Genomic DNA, 14218 nt, shown 5'->3' on the forward strand with positions numbered 1-14218 from the left:
CAGCAGAAATATCTGGGGATGGGGGGTGGGGGGGGAACAAGTCACTCTTCCAGTCTGAGGACAGTCAGGAGTGGCTGTCCCATCCAGGTGAGCCACAAAGGCTGAAAGCTGGGCCCCACCCTCTATCTCTGCATTATGACCGGATCTTGCTCTCCTGAGGAGGAGACAAGCAGCCTATAGTTGGGAGTTTCAGTGAATGAGCACCAAGACAACCACACCTTATCCCTTCCTCTGGCTTCTGTGCAAAGAGGCCACAGAGCAAGAAGAGGCTGCATCTGGCAGGCAGGAGAACAGACGGCCCTCCCCCTCTCTGCACTAGCTGTTTGTAAACGCGCTACTTTCCAACTCCATGGTGCTACTTGTTTCCCTTTGTTGTGGAGGAACAGGACCCAAACAGCGCTAAGGTTGGGACCCAAACAACGCTAAACCTCCAGCCCTATGAAACTTCAGTCTGCAGGCTGTCTCTGACTTTATCACACCGATTACCGACAGCTATCACAGACAGAATGGCTTTGTGACGGTCCACCTCCTTGTTTACTGGCAACCAGGGAGTTAATGCTCTAACAGAGCCAAGGAGCCTGGACCGTTTTGTGAAAGCCACAGGAGTCGGGGCAGGACGCCGTAGGAGCTGCCCCAGACCCTCCTGGCTGGGAGAATCCTATTTGTGGGACACAAAGCTGCCTACCGTCCTGAGAGTCTGCACTCCAGCCGAGAGACTGCTCAGTTCCGGGGCGAGTTCTCTTCTCTCCAGACATTGTTAAGGAAGCAAAGTGATGGAAAGAAAGGATACTGGAGTGGGAGTCTAGTTCTGCCTCCAACTAGCTGGGAGACCGAAGGCAAGTCATGGAAGGCCTCAGTTTCCCTGTCTGCACGTGGTACTAATGGAATGGATGGTCCTGAAGTCCCTTTCACAGCCTGAGATTTTGTATGGTCATTAAAATGTCTGAGGTCCTTAAGAAAATAGGTATACCCTCCCCCGCCCCCCAATTTAGGCTAGATTTGCTGAGTATGGTGTTCCCTTCGTCCCCAATATCGCACTGCCTCCTGATCTGCCCTGGCTACACAGGGAGGAATGAAAGAAAGGGTTTGTGACATACAAAAGTATAAATGTAGTGACAGCTGACCTGATCGTTTAGTAGAAACGAGCCTTGCCTTTACACAGCTTTGTGCAACAACTAGAAAAGGCCGGTTTTTTTCCTCTGCCCACCCCAAGCCTATTCCTTTAGGCATGCAGGTAAACTGTCCCCACCTCCCACTTCTCCTCATTCCACCAGGGAACCCTGACTAAGGAACAAAGAAGTCCTACAGAGAGGAGATCTCAAGTACCAATCGGCAGCCACTGGATGACGGCAGGTAGATCTGATGCTAGAAAGAGGTTTGTGTCCAGCAGAACCCAATTCCATAGGAATCCAAGCTCCAAGGCTGGGAGGCAGCAGGTGTTGAGGACAAGCTCACTGCTGAGACTCGGTCTGCAGCACCCACTGCAGGATGTCGTGGCCACGCAGCCCCCGGAGCGCATTGTCGTAGATGGTGTTCACGCTGGCGCAGAGGGGCTGCCGCCGCAGCTCGGTCACCCGACAGGCCACCAGCCCGCCGGCCGCACACAGCAGCAGCAGCAGCAACAGCTTCAGCACGACCCAGGACCTGCTGTGTCTCCGGGGAGGTGGCTTGCGGGGCCGAGAGCCAGACTTGGACTCTGCAGGGACAGAGGCACCGCAGATAGAAAGTTCCATCAGTCTGAGGAGACACGCACTGTACCCAGCGACACTCGTCTCCCCGCGCGGACCCGCTCCACCCTCTTCCGCAATGAAGACCCCCAGGCCCCGAAGAGAAACTTTCAGGAACATCTGAGTTCTCATACACTCTGCTGACATGGAGACTGAGGCAGAAGTCCTCCCCCAGTGGCTCCCCAGGGAGCTTGCTTGGAACGAGAACTCATTCCAGGTGCCTCATGCAGCTCGCGGTCCCTGGGGTGACCCTCGGGGTCAGGGGACGGGCTTTTCAGGGGGCACTGAGCACGGGTAGCATGCTGCCCATCTGGGGAAACAGGCCGGAGATCTGTTATTGTTGTTCATGTCCTTATTCTAGAAGAGGAGGCACATAAAAAGAAAGCCCAGGGGCACCAGGGTGGCACACATCGGTTAAACGGACGACTCTGGGTTTCTGCTCAGGTCACGATCTCGGGGTCATGGGATTGAGCCTTGCATTGGGCTGCGGCCTCAGCGCGGAGTCTGCTTGAGTCTCCCTCTGCCTCTGCCGCTTGTGGGCACGCTTGCTCACTTGCTCTCTCAAATAATCCTAAAAACAACCTGGGAAGGTGAGCTAACACCCTGTCAACAGTGACTGCTGCTGGGTGTGGGGGATTACAGGTGATTGCCATTTTCTGAGACATATATGGAACTTTTTTAGTTCTCTGGGATGAACATATATATATTGCATTTCTAATTTTTTTTAAAAAAATTGGTTTTGAGATTGTTTTAAACCAAACTTTAAAAATCTTGACGGAGTGCCCACATGCCAAGAACTGCATGATCCTGTCACACAGATTTTCACTTAAAGCTGCCCTATAAGGAGGTCCGATCCTCGTTTTACACAAGGAAACAAAAAAGTGGCTAGGCAACTTGCTCAAGGCCGGCAAGGGCGAGCAGCAGTGCCCCTGGCCTCGGCCCACCCGACAGGGCTCCTTCCGCCCTCAGTGGCCTCTCTGTTGGGGGCCCCCACTGACCCAGAGGGTATGCAACCCCCCGCTGCACACAGAGCTGTTATCACCTCACCAACTCGACACATTCAGGCAAAACGTTAGCGGGTTTTTTATACTACATGGCTCCCTGAACACAGCCAAAGGATTCCGCTGGTGTTCAAGCAGAAAGAGAGCGAGCACTCTGCTCCGACCTAGAGAGAGAAGCAGAGGCAGTGCCAGCCTCCCCAGGACGGTACTGGCACTCAAGATGCCACCTGCACATCACAGAGTCACAGACGACGTGAGGGGCTTTGAAGGGCACTGTCCTCGCCTTGTTGTGATTCTAGCATCTAACCCTGACAGGAAGGGCAGCTCCCTGTTCAGGGAAGGCTCTCAGCCACCTCTGACCGAACACCCTGGGGCAACACGGCAGCAGAGCACCTGCTCCCCAGAACGACCCCCACGCCCAGCCACCAAACCCTCCAAGCTTCCCCGGGCCTCAGAGTCTGCTCGATCTGACCACGGGGGCTGCTTCACACACTCACTCCTCTGCCCTCACTGCACCCCAGCAGGAGCCCTGTGACTGTGAACACGTACTCGGGGCCTGATTCATCTCCTTCTTGGGCTTCTTCTCCTGCTCCCGCTTGGCTGCCTTGAGGGCGTCGTACTCCTTCCTCCGGCGCTCCTTCTCTTCCGCCTTCTCCCGCTTCCGCAGCTCCCGCTCCTGAGCCTCCTTAGCCCGCTGCTTGGCCTCCCGCTTCTTCTCGGCCTCTACCGGAAAATGCACCCCGAAATGACTACTCGCCCATAAACCTGCAAGAATGCTTTCCCGAGGAACTAAAAGCTGGGGTTCAGCCTCCCTTCCCTTAGGCCGCAGGTCACTTAAGCTATATTAAGGGGAAAAGGCAGTCTCTCTGCTCTCGGGGAAGCCACTCTCAGGGTTTACTGAATGGATTAAAGGGGTCCAAGCCCCGAGCAGCAGAGAGATTAGGGAGATGTAACAAGGGGCATGGGTGACGAGCTGGAGGGTTCAGAAAGCACATGAGTGACAGCCTTCTACAACTCAGCTGTCAGGAGAAGAGACACCAGGGGTGTGGGTTCTGTGGGATTCTTATCCTCCCAGCCTCAAAAAGGAACGTGGCATGGGAAGGCCAAGGAAGAAGAGAAAGTGAGTGTTCAAGTTCACCGTGAGAGAAGATGGAAGTGTTTTGCTGAGAAAGCAAGACTAACAATTTGTCAGAGGGTAAACTCCAGACCTCACCTCAGGAGTCTGTGGCGCCTTCTGATTTACTTCACGGTTCAAGTGCATTCACATCCAGTACCCAACTCAGAAATCACCGGCTTCTAAAAATGCACTTCCCAATGAGTTATTTGGAAGCATGAAGCACATTTTTCCAAAGCCAGAATGCCACAAATTAGGGAGTTAAAAGTCCCTTAACAGCTTAAAAGCCTATCTGACCCATAATGTGGCTGAAGAGCAGTATGCTAAGTACTGGAGCTTTCCACTGGTTTTCCACGTACAAAGAAGCTCCAAGTTCCAGCTGGGCACTGAGAATGCCAAGGGCACTTACACCCAGCCTGGAGAGAGCACATGGCAGCAGGAAGTCAAGCAGCTGTGGCCCAAGGAAACATGGCATCATGGGACCATACATGTAAAAGGGCCCGGAGTCACTTGGGCTCCATCTCAGGCTTCGCCTAGAACCAGGACTACACCCGTCCCTCCCCAACCCCGCAAGTCCTCCAGCAACAAGTGCCCGCTGCCCACTAAGCCTTACTCGGGATACAGTGGGGAGGACAAGTCAGGTTCCAGCGCCTAAAGCTTCCTAGAGACGGAGACAAGTGAACAAACCGTACATGATGTGTGCCAGAGAGAGATTGTGAGGGAGAGACAGGCGGGATGGAGGCCCAAGTCTGGGTGCTTCTGAGGGGGTTACAGCAAAGCTAAGGGAACCTGTGAGCAGACCTGAGGAAGCACACAAACCCAGCTGTGTAAGGAGCTGAGGGAAGAGCAACCCAGCCCAGGCCCTGAAGTGAGCGCAGCCTCGGTGTGCTCCAGCAACAGCAGGGGCTCGTGTGGCTAGGGCTACCAGCACTCTCTCCCCAGGGTATGGGACGGAGCGGGAGAAGCAAGCAGGCTGGGGCCACGGCGAGCCTTGTTAGCCCCGGGATGATGTCTGAATGTCATCCTAAGTTCCAGCAGAAGCCATCAGAATGCTGTAAGCAAAGAGCAGCATGATTGACTTGTTTTAGAAAGATCACTGTGGGGGTGCCTGGGTGGCTCAGTGGGTTAAACCGCTGCCTTCGGCTTAGGTCATGATCTCGGGGTCCTGGGATCCAGTCCCGCATCGGGCTCTCTGCTCAGCAGGGAGCCTGCTTCCCTCTCTCTCTCTCTGCCTGCCTCTCCATCTACTTGTGATTTCTCTCTGTCAAATAAATAATAAATAAATAAATAAATAAATAAATAAATAAATAAAAAAGAAAGATCACTGTGGCTGCCGGGCAGAGGGGGCGCGAGTGTGCCAAAAGGCCACGGAGCTGGGAAGCACCAGGACTGGCTACAGCAGGGGGGCTGAGTCCTGGGGCGGCCTGGCAGGGAGGGAGCATCACACCAGGACTTGCTAACAGACTGGATATTGGAGTAACTGAACAAAGGAATCCTGGCTATCTTTCTTTCCAGTTTCAGACTTGAGCAGGTACAGGAACAGGGACTGCCTACCAGAGGGGAGCTCTGGGGAGGGCTTGAAGGAGACGGTCTTGACATTATTTAACCTCTGATGCCTCTTAACCCTCCTAGCAGGCTGGAGGGCTCTGAAGCTCAGTGAGCGAGCCAGGCCTGGAGACAGACCTGTCGGACAGAGAGGACGTTGTCCACTGCCACACGGTCCCCTGCTGCTCTGCCGCCACTTCCAGGGACCCCAGCCCCCGCCACAGGGGAGTCAGCAGCTGCAGAAGGACGGGAAGACAGCTGAAGGGGGGATGGCATGTACCTCGTTCTACTTCCAGCCGCCGCTGCCTCTCTCGCTCCTGATCAGCCTGGACAGCCTTCATGTGCTGTAACACCTGCAGGAGGGAGAGAGGTGAAGTGCTAGGAGCCAGGGAAGCCATAGAGCACACGTCCACTCCAGAGGCTCCAAGGGGCCCCCTGCTCTTTTCAGGCTGGCACAGCCCCAGACAACGCAGAGGGAAGGAAGGTAATCCCGTCCCTGTCTCCCGACTTACACCGCCAGCCTTAGCTGCAAACGGGTCATTCGAGCCCAGGCCACTAAAGCTGTGAGCAGATGCCAATTGGAGTGTATCAAGGGTCCTGCTCTGTAGTTACTGTCACACATGTGGTCTCCCGTCAACCTCCAGCAGCTCTGCTGCCGAGCTTCCCACCCTGGCTCCCTTATGCAAGCTCCCCGCCTCCCTATCTAGAAAGGCGCCTTCCCTCTCCTGGTCTCAACACTAAGGTCTTGAGGGTGGAGACTGCTGTCCTCTCTGCCGGCTAGACACTCAATACTAAGTTTAATGAATGATTGCTTGGCTCCCCATTTCAAGAGGCAAAAAACCAAGGCGGGCAGGGGGGTGGCGGTAGGGATGATCTGTCCACGTTACATGGCTTCAAAGTAGCACAGCTTAGAGTACAGGTCTTCTGAGCTCCTGGGCCAGAGCCTGTCCCACTCATGTCAGCACACAGAGCAAGGGAGCCTCTAGGAGGAAGGGAAGCACCATGCAGCCCACTTAGCAGACAAAGCCCTAGTGCCCAGTCCTTGTCCACTCAATCATGGGTGGCTTCTGACTCCGACAGCCCCAGAAATTCTCATTACAGCCATGGGTAGAAGAAGAGGTGAAAAGACTATTTTTTAGTTTGTTTGTATCTTTAGAAGCTAGTATCCCTTGGATGTAGAGGACAGTGCAAGCTTAAAGCCCAGCGCAATCCTGACTCTACCACTTCCTAACCGTGTGACCTTAGCAAGTGACTTCCCCTCTCAGGCTTCCTGCAAGAGCCTGCTTTGAAGCCACAAGGAACCCTGTCCCAGGCCTTGAACCTGCTGCAACCTCTCGGAAGGGAATCAAGCTCACTAAACAATGGCCACTCAACAAGGAGTGCAGATCTGTTGAGGGTCAAGCCTGATGGCGGCAGGCAACCCAAGTTCAAAGTCACCGTCTCACTCTGAACTCCAAATACTAAATAAACACCAACCATTCTGGTGGTTTTAAGGGGTATACCGGTGGCTAAATAAAGAGCAGAGAGGTTTGAGACACGTCTCTTTTCACCCGGGCTCCCCTACATCAGGAGTTCTATGTCAGCTCAGAAATGGGAGCGACGCCTCTAGTGTGGACCATGAGCCCTGAAGGGCAGACACCATCCGTCTGTGCCAGTCCACAGCATACAGTAAGCACTTGATAAATACCATCCAGCTAACAAATTATTTTTAAAAGGTGCTGTACTCTGCTCCTAGCCATGCACCCACACGAGGTCAGAGCTGGGGAAGTCTAAGCTAACTCCTGGGGACAAGTGACCTCATTCCGGCTGGCCCAAGCCACTCTGCTATGACGCCTAACGGTGTGCCACACACCAGAGTCTGTGCTGGGCCATGGTGCCAGGGAGCACGGCTTCAGAGACCATACCCACAAGGCAGTAGCGGGCTCGCTCTGGAAGCTGTATGCTAACACTAAACATCTTGGTGCTAATAAAAATGATCTTTGAGGGGCACCTGGGTGGCTCACAGGCATCTGCCTTCAGCTCGGGTCATGATCCCAGGGTCCTGGGATGGAGCCCCACATCAGGCTCCTTGCTCAGCAGGAAGCCTGCTTCTCCCTCTCCCATTCCCCCTGCTTGCGCTCCTTCTCTTGCTATGTCTCTGTCAAATACATAAATAAATAAACAATCTTTGAGGAATATCGGCACTTTCATACAGTTTAACGTACTATTAGTTGAATGAACATGTAGGTAAATAAAAAGGGTGTGCATAGGGAGCGTTTCGTGTGCCAGGGGAGTGGAAGGGAGCTGTGCCTCCCAGGGCGATGAGGATCAGGAGGGGAAGCATAAAGCAAGAGGGACACAGGAAGAGGAGTGGTCGGTCACAGCACCTGCCGTCCTTCAGAACAGACAGCACTCCTAAGCACCGGGGCCGCACTGATCACTTCTACTGTTCTCTGCCAAGGGCTACCGGGCCACACTGACCTTGTACCTGGTCTCCTGTGACAATGGGTGAGACACAAGATGAGACTTTCTAAGAAGCCCTGAACTAACGGTAAGAAAAGAAAGGCCATTATTCCTGGGATTCGCCTAGAGACCCGCTATGCCCCCATTCCACTTCCCTTAATTCTAGCATTTAAAGTTGAAGCGTTTCGAGTCCTTTCTGTTCCTCATGCCTCCTAGACAAGGCCAAGTAAGCCATCTGGCGCTCAGCTGTTCTAAAGCTGGAGGGAAAAAGTGACCGTGGCTGGTGTTAAGAGAGATGCAGTGCAAGGTGTGGGGCGCCTGGGGGACTCAATTGGTTAAGCGTCTGACTCTTGATTTCGGCTCAGGTAGCAATCTCGGGGTTATGAGACTGAGCTCCGCATCGGACTCCGCACTAAGAGTGGAGCCTGCTTGGGATCCTCTCCCTTGGCCTCTGCGCCTTCCCTCTCATACGCAGTCTCTTGCTAAAAATAAAAATTCTTAAAAAAAAAAAAAAGTGCAAGGCATCTTCAGGCCTGTTGGCGATGCCTGTCTTCCATGCTGCCTTTAGTTCCTCCTACATCAGACAACTTGACTGAAATCAAATGTCAGATCTGCCCAGGATGTGTCTGCTTACAGATATAAGCTTATGAATATTAACAACACTTTTATTATCAAAATTCCTACAATACCCGTAACTCAGATAATCTTCTTGTCCAATTAAAGAACTGTCAATGGTGTGATGTTGGATTAGGCAAGGTCCTGGTTTCTTTAAGATTTTATTTATCAGACAGAGAAAGCACACACGCGAGCGCACAAGCAGGGGGTGCAGCAGAAGCAGGCTCCCTATTGAGCAGGGAGCCTGATATGGGACTTGATCCCAGGACCCTCTGGCCATGACCTAAGCCAAAGACAGATGCGTAACTGACTGAGCCACCCAGGCCCCCTGAGGTGCTGGTTTCTTAAGAATGGAAGTTTTGCAACAGAGAAGCTTTTCTACTTATAAAAGCAACACAAACAAAGGTCCCTCTACCTGACTGGCTGCTAGCAGCCCTATTTCACTGAGACCTCAATGCTGGAAACCTCGAACAGCTACAGGTGCCCCAGGAGGGGAAGAAACAAGAGGAGGCAGCAGCGAGTCCCAGGGGACTGAGTGGGGGAGGCCCCGGGGAGCTCCGTGCTTACCTTGTTGGCACACTGCTTGCACTGCTTCTCGTCCAGGCAATCCCCTGCCACTTTGGCCAGGGCAGGATCCAGGGGGTTATCCTTCAGGTCCAGCCACTTCAAGCTCTGAAGAGACAGGACAGAGAGGCTGCTCAAGCCCCTCAAGCTGAAGGAGCCAGAAGCAAGCCTCTGACTTCCAAGGCGGCAGCACCAAGGTGGGGTCCCTGCAGGCCACGTGCACGGCTGTGCCCCGCCCGTCCCCAGGCCCTCTGCCTCACCTGGCACCAAACACTGGTTTGTGAACTGTTACCTTGAGCTGAGCGAAGCTGACAGGCAGGGTCACCAGCCTGTTGTTGAGGAGATCCAGGTGCTGGAGGTTGACCAGACGGCCAAAGTCGGCCGGCAGCTGCTGCAGTTTATTCTTGCTCAGGTCCAGCTTCACCAGGTGTGTGAGGCCACAGAAATCCGCCTAGGACCCAGACATGGAACACCTCAGCCCTGGGCCCACTCCTTCGAGGGAGATAACAGAGCCCTGGAGGTGGAGGCAGCTTTGTGGAAAGCCTGACCCCACCTGCCCCCAGCTCTTCTGCCTGCAAGGAGATGCAGCCGACAACCAGCACTTCTGCAGGGGAAGCAGTGAGCTGCTTCCGTTCAAGGACTTGGCACCAAGTCGGCACAAAATAAGTGTGTGTTCCCTCATGCTCCGTGCACCCTCCAACCCAACCTCCACATTGCTCCTGGAGGGACAAGGGACCTCTTCGGCCCCCCAACGGCACCCTGTGCTCTCCTTCCACGGGGGCAGTCAAAGCGCATGGGGACCATCCAGTTCCCTAAAACAATGGAGCGCCCTCAGGCACTCATAGCAAACAAACTGTATCAAACAAAGTGGCATTCTCTGTTCTTTGCAGCACCTAGGACAGCACCTATCTGCGGTACTGCTCCCACCTTGGCGCAGGGGCACTGCTCATGCTCTCTGGGGATCTGTAACTGCCAGCATATCGGCTCTGCCAAGGAAGGCACAAACAGCTGAACTCACTCGGACTGAAAAGCGCACGGGGCGGAGGGGTACGGGGGGACTGCGGACAACATGCACAGCAGTGGCAGGCGGCAGGTACTGGCCACCATACTTTCACTAGACATGAAATGCTGCCTAGAAGCAGTGGGATTCTGGATGCTTTCTCAATGAGAAACGGTTCTTGCTGAGCTGCGGGAAGATGCTAGAGATAATGAGCAAGGCCCAAGGGGAATACTGACAGGAGAACAGACTAATGACCCAAGGAAGAAACTGCCAACTTCTGAGACCCGATCCCGGAGCGGAGCCCAGTGGAGCCGAGCAGGGAGTGACACAGCCAGAGTGATTGCTGGCAAAGACAACAACGGCAACAAACTCGGTCCTGACACTGACGGCATGCTGCTCTGAAGCACAGACCGGCCGTCACCCACGAGCGGCTAAAGGGCTGAACCATTCTGGGGCCTACGCAGATTAAGGACCGTGTACTGAAGACATCGCAAAGCATATAATGGAGAAGGAGAACTGGCAGTTGTGCAAGAAAAATCGAAAGGACCTGACCACAGGCTGGATGTGTCAAACAAAAAAGCATCTCAAGTAATTCAAGAGCTGGGAGAATAATAATACAGTAGTCCCCAAAAGCCACATCTTTTTTCCTGTTCCTCATCAAAAGATACACACGGAAGCTGTTCATAAGCAGCTTTTTCCCTAGAAATCAGAGGGACTTACAGAATGGCCTCTCCTCTCCTCTCCACAATAGGGAGGGTAAACTATCTTTCAAAGGAATAATATAAGGGAGGAAAAAAGATGACCCCACAAAGTGATCAGCCAGCATTGTCGACTTTAGTTTTTCAAGGCCTGACCTTCCAACTGTTCTAAAGAATGAAACCTCTACCGTGCTTCCTTTCCTGCTGAGACAAACCACTCCACTCCACCCCCAGCAAGCTCCCCTTCAGTCACAGCTTGGCTGCAGGCCTGTCCTGAAATTACAACTCTAAAGACATAACACCCTCAAACAAGAAGCATCACGGCTCTACAAGGAAGCGTGCCCGCCTGCCAGTCTTACCGGGAGACTAGTCAGCTTATTGCAGGACAGGTCCAGCACGGTGGCCTTCGGGAGGGCAGCCTAGGAAAAGGAACGAGAACACAATGTCAGACAAACACATGGAATGGTTCAGTGACATGAAGCCTTCTCCAGAGAAAATTCCCACAATTAGGAAGGCCTTTAAAAATTAGCACTCAAATATAATGGAATAGGTGCACCTAAGTGGCTCAGTGGGTTAAAGCCTCTGCCTTTGGCTCAGGTCATGATCCCAGGGTCCTGGGATCGAGCCCCGCATCGGGCTCTCCGCTCGTCGGGGAGCCTGCTTCTTCCTCTCTCTCTGCCTGCCTCTCTGCCTACTTGTGATCTCTGTCTGTCAAATAAATAAATAAAATCTTTAAAAATATATATGTATATAATGTAATAGTAATAATAATATAACAGCTGCATGTGTCAACATTTACTACCTACCAAGGATCTTACACTCCAATCTTAATCCTCACAAGCCTGTAAAATGGGAACTATTACCACCATTTTATTAATGAGGAAATCTATGGGCTTAAAGGTTAACCAGCTTGCCAAGGGCAGGGAGGTGGCTCTTAAGCAATGGAACTGGAATATGGACTGGAAACCTGTTCTAACCTCCATACTACAGAGCCAAGCGCCAAAGGCAAACGTAATTCATTAAAGGCAGGAAAGCGTAGGTCACCCAAAGTGACCCCAGTGTGCTGGTGCCAGAAGGAAACCTGATGGGAAAAGCAGGGATTGTGATCTAACTCCACTTTGGCAACAGACCAGTTTGATTTTCCTGGGACCTCAGGTCTCAGTTTCATGGTTGGGAGTGTGAGAGTAGAGGGGTGGTGGGGTGGGCAGATGGATTCCAGCCAGTTGAGGCTGTGCTGGGAAGAGCACTAGCCAACCAAGCAGTGACACTACACATTCTTCAAGGAAGGATGTCTCAGGACCGGGACAGCCAGCTGGGATGGCCCTCTTCCTAGAAATGCAAAGTTCCGGGCCACACCCAGGTCCACCCAGAGGCCTACTTCTCTAGAGGAGTCATTCATTCATTGATTCATTCATTCTCCGAACAGCCAGCAAGCACTCCGTGGGCGCCTACTTTGAGTCAAACACGGAGCTGAGCGCTGTGAAAGCTCCCGAGACGGGAGGGGAGATTCACCCCTGACCCGTAAACAGCCCAGGACCGAACGGGCAGCGCCTTCTCATCTTCTGGAACTGCGCCAAAGTGACACGTGTACATCCCAGGAAGAAAACTGGGGGCAGAGGGGGACTCCCCGGGAACTAAGTCCCACTCCTTCCACCTAGTTTTAAGATCTGGAAAGTGAGGCGTTGGAAAGGAGGCGGCCCGCACAGAGGCCAGCACCGTCTCGGGCGACACCTGGGCCTGGCGGGGCTGTACTGACCAGCTCCTTGACGGGGACCTCGTTCAGGTCGCTGAGGCTCAGGTCCAGCTCGTTGCCGTCCAGCTTGTCGCGGAGGTTCCCGCCCTTGCTACCGGCCTTGGTCATGGTGACGCCGGCCGAGCGGTCCCGGCTCCGGGGGCTCCAACGGGCAGGAGACGGGCTGAGAAGCTGCTCGTCGGTTCAGTGGACTCGCACCCAACCGGCAAGGCCCGCGTCCTCCGCCGCCGCAGGTGCGAGACGCCGTCGTCCGCCCGACCGTCCGCTGCACTCTGAGCCCCGCGCCCCACTCCCACCCGTGCCGCCGCGACGACGACCACTTCCGTGTCCACGTCACCTTCCGCGGCCACTGAGACGGACGGGGCCAGAGCAGCCCGGGCATGTGCGGGAACGCCATCTGGCGCCTAGGAGGGCGCATTGCAGTGGCCGCCGCCTTTGGAAGGGTGGCGTTCAAAGCTAGGATTTCCGTTGCCCATCCGAGGCTCGGTTTTTTCCCCAAAGGCCCAGGGTTCGCTACCGACGTTGGCAGCGGCAAGAGGCAAAAGGGCACGGGACTGGGCGCCAGAAGACCTGGGTTGCATCCAAAATTGACTTCATCAGATCACCCCCATTCCCCTGGATTAGAAGCCAAAACTGCAAGTCTTTCAAAATTGCTCCTTGTCCTCTTTACTTAATTTCCACATGATCATCATCCGGAAATTTCAGCCTCTTTATCTCTCTGAACTCCTCTTCCCTGCCCCAGCCTCTTGTCCAGGCCGCCATCACCTCGTGCATGGATTACTCTGAGTCTCTCTCCCTGCCAGCCACCTCTACCGAACTGCCCAGATGATCATCCTAAAAATATAGCCAAGTCTTTCCTCTGCTTAAAACCTTTCAAACCTCCGGCTACCTCTAGAATATGGACTACTCTCCTTTCTAGACTGGTCCCTGCCTGCTTCTGCAGTCTCCTCACCATCCCCAGCCCCTCCCTGCCTGGGATGCTGTGTAGACTTCCATTAGGTGGCCTCTGATGTAGGAAGCAAAGGCAAAAGAAAAATTATTAAATTTCCTTACTACTTACAGCCCACTGCTAAGTCCTTAAAACAGACAGAGTGACATTCCTCTCCAAACTCAGCTGCCTCCATGTTAATACCTTGTTGGAGGGCAAAGGAAGCCTGACCACCCCCCCCAGCCCTCCACCCTGGCCCCAGGATCCTGTAAGATTGCTTCAACATAAAAAAAATTCCTTTGGAAACTTCCTTTATCTCTACCCCTCTACCCCATACACATTGGCAATCATCCCCCAAGCCTATGGCCCACCGATATACATCTGAAGGGTCTCATGACTAAGGTTTTATTAGACAGTAATAAATGACCTTTTCCCAACAATAGCTAGCCCCCTCAAGGTCCTAGAAACCTGCTTCCAAAATTCCTTTGAGACTTAGGCTATCCTTAACCCCCTCCCAACTTGAAAGTAAATGATGGGCCACTCCTCATGACCCCAGGGCAGCTCTTTCTGCCCATGGGCCTCACGCTTTAATAAAATCATCTTTTTGCACCAAAGATGTCTCAAGAATTCTTTCTTGGCCGCTGGCTTCAAACCCTAAGGTCTTTCTTGCATTCGCCTCCACACCTTTCTCTTCTCCTGGAATGGCCTTGCTTCCCAATGCACCTCTTCTTAGCTAATTTTTAGTCCTTCAGGAAACCTCCCCTGACCACCATGAACTCCAGAGCTAGTTAGGGGTCCCTCCTTGGGACTCTGATAATGTCCTATGTGCTA

At 53.4% G+C, this 14218-nt stretch overlaps 1 protein-coding gene across 1 annotated transcript; it reads right to left on the minus strand.

The window, feature by feature from the left end:
• Positions 1-13: 13 nt before the first annotated feature.
• On the minus strand, positions 14-12791 carry LRRC59 (leucine rich repeat containing 59). The gene is made up of 7 exons (XM_059380296.1): positions 12463-12791; positions 11066-11125; positions 9301-9459; positions 9012-9116; positions 5668-5740; positions 3278-3451; positions 14-1696 (listed from the first exon to the last, which is right to left on the minus strand). Exons 1-7 carry the CDS (start codon positions 12565-12567, stop codon positions 1452-1454), a joined length of 921 nt encoding a protein of 306 aa, XP_059236279.1. The 5' UTR covers positions 12568-12791; the 3' UTR covers positions 14-1451.
• Positions 12792-14218: the final 1427 nt, after the last annotated feature.

This window comes from Mustela nigripes, chromosome 16, assembly GCF_022355385.1.
Source record: "Mustela nigripes isolate SB6536 chromosome 16, MUSNIG.SB6536, whole genome shotgun sequence".
In the NCBI taxonomy this organism is placed as follows: Eukaryota; Metazoa; Chordata; class Mammalia; order Carnivora; family Mustelidae; genus Mustela; species Mustela nigripes.

Excerpts from the sequence above, each read along its gene's own strand:
- LRRC59 (XM_059380296.1), bottom strand. The coding sequence starts at position 12,567 with ATGACCAAGGCCGGTAGCAAGGGCGGGAACCTCCGCGACAAGCTGGAC. Across the intron at positions 5,741-9,011 it reads GCAAGCAGTGTGCCAACAAG|GTGTTACAGCACATGAAGGC; the intron begins GTAAGCACGGAG and ends TCCCTCCTGCAG. Across the intron at positions 1,697-3,277 it reads GGAGATGAATCAGGCCCCGA|AGTCCAAGTCTGGCTCTCGG; the intron begins GTACGTGTTCAC and ends CTGTCCCTGCAG.